We start from the raw sequence: 7698 nt of genomic DNA, 5'->3' as shown, positions 1-7698 counted from the left end.
CCTGTTGTTGTTTGGAACTGTTGAAATATAGATTTCATCACTGGAGGAACCTATTATTCCATCCAACGTTCAATTTAACAGAACACAAAGTACATCAGCCATATTAAGGGCAAATCATTCATTTATTGTTTAAAGATCGCAAGACAACATCTGAATTTCTGTAGCACAATTTAAATGTTTTACTTCTTTGATAAAGCAGAGTATAATAGAAAAAAAACAATTAGTTTCCAGTAATATCTATATCTCTATTCAGAAATAAGTCCTCCACAGACATGTTACCTGGAAACAAAAGCCTGTTACAATAAGCAAAGCTTCAACCAGAGCGGCTACTTTTCGTGCCAGGAAAAGGTTCATCCCCATAGGAGGAATGATGTGCTATGTAAAATGGCTGTAAGGTCACAGCCTTGAGGGCACTGGAAGTATATTATCCTATTCCACATTAAGTAGTTTGGTGAATTTCAAACATCGATTTATCTGCAACCAAGCTGGCAACCTTTAACTGGTATCTTAATTAGATAAAAAATAAATTAAGAAATCCCTAAACTGATGTTCCTTGATTTACATTGTTAAAAGGTACACAAGTTCATTAACATGTAATTCTGGTTAGAATTACACTTGAGACTCTTTGCTCAGATTTTGGTTAATAGTATAAATCTTTCAGAAATTCAAGTTCTTATTAATCAATAATTTGTCAGCTAGGATACATTCAGGCATCAGCTGCAACTACAAAATAGGTGCACTGCCTCAGCACTTTGGAAAGACATTATAATCTAGAACACTACTAGCAGACAAAATATTACCTGTTACTGGATAGCATATGTGCAGTACAGCAAGACAAAAACATATTCATATGTTGGCTTATTTAAGCCTTAAGCTCTCGATCCTTTGTTGAAATTCAATAATTTTATTCCTATGGTTTTTTAATACCAAAAAATTCAAGCTCCAGGAGGGTTAAAGTCTAATTTGTACTCCAAACCAAGTAGCAGTGCAATTTGCTACTACTGAGGCTGAGTCCGAAACGACTTCAGGATCAAGTCCAGAAGACAGTTATTATACATGACACCCTAGAAGGTCTGAAAAATAATTACTCATATACATTATCTGGTCCTTTAGAGCTTTTTTTTCCTATAACATGTTTTTCGATGCAAGTTATTTAATGTATCAGAGATAACTGACTTACTGATCAAATATTTGAATACTTACCTGGGATTTCATTTCTGCTGAAAGAAATAGGAAGAACAGGACTCACTTTAAAAAAACAAATTTCAGAAATGAAGGTAAAAATATTATCACACATTATCACTTTTGGAAGCAGCATAGAGGGACAGTCAAAGGTAAAACACTGGTGAAATAGGTCAAGACTCTAGGCCAAAAAAACCTATATTATTATCATCAATGACAGTACCACAACTGTGCCCTTCATAATTAATAATCACTCCTAAGAATTTTCATTTGGCACCAGATGATATGTTTAAGAGAAACACTCTGGGAGGTTCTGAATCAGACTTGGTTTTGTTAGCCAAGTTACAGGAGAAATTTTAAAGTGGGGGGAGGGGAAGAAGGAAATAGGAAACAGACCAGGAAAAATATTAAGTCATCATCATCATCGTCATCGTCATCATCTAAACCAACAAAGCACTGATAGCTCCAGACATTATGTCAGACACTAAAATGACTGATATAGGCTCAAGTGGTTTATAAAACCTATAAAAAGACTACACCAGCAAAGTTCCCATTAATCCATAGAGTTCAGAAACTAAAACAAGGAAAATTTTAGCTTAAAACCTTATCTCAAGAGAATAATATACACTTCACATGAATAAAAATACCTGAAACCAAACATTTTTAAAAGCTCCAATACCCAAAATATAAAGAAAAAAATTAATTCAGAAGACTCATCAATCCATGGAATCACAAAACGGCTGGACAATCTCTCTCTCCCCTCCACACTATCCATCCCATGGAAGACCAAGGGAGATCAGACCTTCCAGACCTATGCACCACCTGGTTGCTGCAAAATCCTATGGAGACTCCTTGTAGAATAGCAGTTTTCCATCTCCAGTGTCTCTCCCTATCATGCAGGAAGCAAGTCTGGCTGTGCTATTGTATTATCATTATTTGTCACCCATCTGCAACATGATACCATACAGATAAGTAAAAAGTACATATCTAGTTCCCTTTCACCAGAAGGTTGAGGCTCAGGTATGGGGTAATTCTCCTGTGTACATGGTGTCTTTATTTAGGCAGACTCAGTGACTTCAACAGGCTTAATCATGTGATCAGGTTTGTTGCCAGCTGCATAATGCTCCCACATCTGTAGATACAGCCTCTCTAATTCCATTGTGTATTGTTTGGTGTTGAACAGAGGGCTAGATATTCTCTGCTTCCAGACTTTGCCACGAATTTTCTTCAGGCTGGAAAATAAAAAGGAGCCAAGTTTATAAATCACAACAGAAACTCAGAACTAGCTCACAAAAATACCTAAACACCTCTGTGGTAAATTACATGGCCAAACTTTTTTATAAGATTTTCTCTTCTGACTGGCCCCCCATTACCTCAATGCTAAAAAGTGAAAGGTCACAACTAACAAAATATTAAACACCTATAACGGAGTCCACCCCCACATTCTGTGAAAAAATTTAATTCTTTCCTAAACAAGTATATCCAAGAGATACCATGCTTTCTCCATTCATCTTATTTCTACCTTTAAAATAAAAACAATTCTTGGCAATGACACATACCTATTCCTATGTACTACTGGTTAGAATGTAAACTGCTTTACTCTTTCAATAAGCAATTCAGCAATGTGTCTGTTAGAACCATAAATGTTCATAACTGTATGATCAATAACCTTTTAAATCTATTCAAAAGAAATAATCAGAGATGCAGACACATCTGGCCATGCAAAGATGCTCACTGAAGCACCATTCACAATAGCTAAGGCACAAACAGATGGAAGTATTCATTTTATGAATATTTTAATGAAATAGGAAAACACTCCAGGGGAACAATGCAATGTCTACTGCTATAATTTTCCCCTTGTACATGAACTGAGTTGTTTATTCATATACAAAAAAAAAGTGTTCCCAATAATAGTGGGGAATTTAATACCCAACTCACTCCTATGGATAGATCAACCAAACAGAAAATTAGCAAGGAAACACAAGCTTTAAACTATACAATGGACCAGTTAGACCTAATCGCTATTTACAGGGTATTTCAACCCAAAATAGTAGATGTCACCTTTTTCTCAAGTGCATATGGAACATTCTCCAAGATAGATCACATCCTGGGCCAAAAATCTAGCCTTGGCAAATTTTAAAAAACTGAAATAATTTCTCAAGCCTTTTTTCTGATCACAATGTACATACCAACTACAGGGGGGAAAAAAACTATAAAAAACAAACATATGGAGACTAAACAACATGCTTCTGAATAATCAACAGATCATGGAAAAAATCAAAAAGGAAATCAAAATATGCATAGAAACAAATGAAAATGAAAACATGACAACAAAAAACCTATGGGATTCAGTTAAATCCATATGAGGAAGGTTCATAGCAATACAAGTCTACCTCAAGAAAGAAGAAAAACATCAAATAAACAACCTAACTTTACACCTAAAGCAACTAGAAAAAGAAAAGAAGAACCCCAAAGTTAGCATAAGGAAAGAAATCATAAAAATGAGAGAAGAAATAAGTGAAAAATTAATGAAGGAGACTATAGCAAACATCAACAAAACTAAAAGCTGGTTCTTTGAGAAGATAAATAAAATAGACAAACCATTAGCCAGACTCATCAAGGAAAAAAGGGAGAAGAATCAAATCAACAAAATCAGAAATGAAAATGGAGAAATCACAACAGACAACACAGAAATACAAAGGATCATAAGCTACTATGATCATAAGCTACATATGACTACTATCAGCAACTATATGCCAATAAAATGGACAACTTGGAAGAAATGGACAAATTCTTAGAAAAGTACAACTTTCCAAAACTGAAACAGGAAGAAATGGAAAATCTTAACAGACCCATCACAAGCACGGAAACTGAAACTGTAATCAGAAATCTTCCAGCCACCAAAAGCCCAGGACCAGATGGCTTCACAGCTAAATTCTACCAAAAATTTAGAGAAGAGCTAACACCTATCCTACTCAAACTCTTCCAGAAAATTGCAGAGGAAGGTAAACTCCCAAACTCATTCTATGAGGCTACCATCACCTTAATCTAACAAAACCAGACAAAGATGCCACAAAAAAGAAAACTACAAGCCAATATCACTGATGAACATAAATGCAAAAATACTCAACAAAATTCTACCAAACAGAATCCAACAACATATTAAAAAGATCACACATCATGACCAAGTTGGCTTTATTCCAGGGATGCAAGGATTCTTCAATATTTGCAAATCAATCAATGTGATATACCATATTAACAAATTGAAAGATAAATACCATATGATTATCTCAACAGATGCAGAGAAAGCCTTTGACAAAATTCAACACCCATTTATGATAAAAACTCTTCAGAAAGCAGGTATAGAAGGAACATACCTCAACATAATAAAAGCCATATACAACAAACCCACAGCAAACATTATTCTCAACAGCAAAAAACTGAAAAGCATTTCCTCTAAAATTAGGAACAAGACAAGGGTGCCCATTCTCACCACTACTATTCAACCTAGTTTTGGAAGTCCTAGCCACAGGAACCAAAGAAAAGAAATAAAAGGAATCCAGAATGGAAAAGAAGTAAAATTCTGTTTGCAGATGACATGATTCTCTATATAGAAAACCCTCAAGATACCACCAGAAAACTACTAGAGTTAATCAATGAAGTAAAGTTGCAGGATATAAAATTAATACAAAGAAATCCCTTGCATTCCCATACACTGCGATGTATATGAAAAAAGAGACAGAAATTAAGGAAACAATCCCATTCTCCATTACAAGGAAAAGAGTAAAATACTTAGGAATAAATTTTCCTAAACAAAAGACCTATATACAGAAAACTATAAAACACTGATGAAAGAAATCAAAGATGACACAAATAGATGGAGAAATATACCACATTCATGGATTGGAATAATCAATATAGTGAAAATTATTATACTACTCAAAGCAATCTAAAGATTCAATGCAATCCCTATCTAGCAACCAATGGTATTTTTCACAGAACTAGAACAAATAATTTCAGTTTGTATGGAAACACAAAAAACCTCGAATAGCCAAAGCAATCTTGGGAAAGAAGAATGGAACCGGAGGAATCAACCTTCCTGACTTCAGACTATACTACAAAACTACAGTCATCAGGACAGTATGGTACTGGCATAAAGACAGAAATCTAGATCAATGGAACAAAATAGAAAGCCCAGAGAGAAAACCATGTACCTATGGACACCTTATCTTTGGCAAAGGAGGCAAAAATATACAGTGGAGAAAAGACAATCTCTTTTATCAAGTGGTGCTGGGAAAACTGATCAACCATGTGTAAAAGAATGAAATTAGAACACTTTCTAACACCATATGCAAAAATAAACTCAAAATGAATTAAAGGTCTAAATGTAAGACCAGAAACTACAATTCTTAGAGAAAAACATAGGCAGAACACTCTGACATAAGTCACAGCAAGAACCTCTATGACCCACTTCCCAGAGTAATGGAAATAAAAACAAAAATAAACAGTATGGGACCTAATTAAACTGAAAAGCTTTTGCACAACAATGGAAACTGTAAGCAAGGTGAAAAGGCATCTTCAGAATGAGAGAAAACAATAGCAAATGAAACAACTGCCAAAGAATTAATCACCAAAATAAACAAGTAGCTCATGAAGCTCAATACCAGAAAAATGAACAACCCAATCAAAAAGTGGGCCAAAGAACTAAACAGACGTTTCTCCAATGAAGACATACAGATGGTTAATAATACACGAAAAGGTGCTTAACATCACTCATTATTAGAGAAATGCAAATCAAAACCACAATGAGGTATCACTTCATGTGGGTCAGAATGGCTGCCATCAAAAAGTCTACAAACAATAAATGCTGGAGAGCGTGTGGAGAAAAGGGAACCCTCTTACACTGTTGGTGGGAAGGCAAACTAGTACAGTCACTATGGAGAACAGTGTGGAGATACCTTAAAAAACAGCAATTAGAACTGCCATATGACCCAGAAATCCTACTGCTGGGCATACACACCAAGAAACCCACAATTGAAAAAGACACATGTACCCCAATGTTCATTGCATCACTGTTTACAATAGCTAGCACATGGAAACAACCTAGATGTCCATCAGCAGGTGAACAGATTAGGAAGTTGTGGTACATATACACAATGGAACATTACTCGGGTATGAAAAAGAATGTATTTGAGTCAGTTCTAATGAGGTGGATGAAACTGGAGCCTATTATACAGAGTGAAGTAAGTCAGAAAGAGAAACTCCAATACAGTGTATTTATACATATATATGGAATTCAGAAAGATGGTAATGACAATTCTATATTCAAGGCAGCAGAAGAGATAAAGATGTAAAGAACAGACTTTTGCACTATGTGGGAGAAGGCGAGTGTCGGATGATTTGAGAGAATAGAATTGAAATATGTATATTACCATACGTAAAATAGATGACCAGTGCAAGTTTGATGCATGAAGCAGGGCACTCAAAGCCGGTGCTCTGGGACAACCCAGAGGGATGGGGTGGTAAGGGAGATGGGAGGGGGGGTTCAGGCTGGGAGGACACATGTGCACCCATGGCTGATTCATGTCAATGTATGGCAGAAATCGCAATAGTGTAAAGTAATTATCCTCCAACTAAAATAATTTTTTTAAATGTTCCTAATATCACTTGTTCAGAAACAGAAAAAAAAAACAATTCTTCTGGTAACAGAGGAAAGAATTCTCTCTTGACTCATGTTCTAAATATATCATTTGTCATGAAACCATTCTTATACAGAGACAATTATTACTTTAAAACCAGAAGCTGGAATACTCCTGAAGTTTTTTAATTAATTAAAATGTTATTTATTGATTGCCGTGCCAGAACTAGTAAAATGGCTATGCATATTCATTGGCCTCAACCAACCATAACCATATTAATGTTATCTTCCAAATAAAATTCTGAATGTCAGCAGAATGGTTAAACTGTGCTGCATCCATATACTGAAATATTACTCAGCAATAAAAGGGAATGAGTTACTGATATCAGCCAACAACATGGATGAATCTCAAAACGTTATCCTGAGTGAAAGAAGCCTTCAGAGTACATAATGTATGATTCCATTTGTATGAGGTTCTGGTAAGACTAAGTAAATTATGTGCACGCATGTGTGTGTGCTAAGTTGCTTCAGTTGTGTCCAACTCTGCGACCCCATGCACTGTAGGCTCCTCTGTCCATAGGATTCTCCAGGCAAGGGTGCTGGAATGGGTTGTCATGCCCTCCCCTCCAGGGAATCTTCCCAAGCCAGGGATCAGACCTGCATCTCTTACATCTCCTGCATTTCAGGCAGGTTCTTTACCACTAGTGCCACCTAGTAAGCCCCAAATAAACTATGGTGGAAAAAAATTCAAAACAGTGGTTATCTCAGGGCTGGTGAGGTGGACCAACTGAAAAGGGGTGTGAAGCAACCTTCTGGAGTGATGGTAATATGCTATATCTTGTTGGAGGTTTGGCTTATAAACGTATTTCTCAAAACTC

General features: G+C 35.9%; 1 protein-coding gene across 2 annotated transcripts in view; it reads right to left on the bottom strand.

The window, feature by feature from the left end:
- Nucleotides 1–103: 103 nt before the first annotated feature.
- OGT (O-linked N-acetylglucosamine (GlcNAc) transferase) overlaps nt 104–7698 on the bottom strand; it is a 41510-nt gene continuing 33915 nt past the window's right edge. For both annotated transcript variants that reach the window (XM_065915738.1, XM_065915739.1), the window contains exon 22: nt 104–2414. In XM_065915738.1, coding sequence (XP_065771810.1) covers nt 2240–2414 — 175 coding nt within the window. In that variant the 3' untranslated portion in view covers nt 104–2239. The remainder of the gene's footprint in view (nt 2415–7698) is intronic.

This window comes from Muntiacus reevesi, chromosome X, assembly GCF_963930625.1.
Source record: "Muntiacus reevesi chromosome X, mMunRee1.1, whole genome shotgun sequence".
NCBI lineage: Eukaryota > Metazoa > Chordata > Mammalia > Artiodactyla > Cervidae > Muntiacus > Muntiacus reevesi.
The sequence above is the reverse complement of the archived record's forward strand: the minus strand, read 5'-3'. Positions and strand labels throughout refer to the sequence as shown.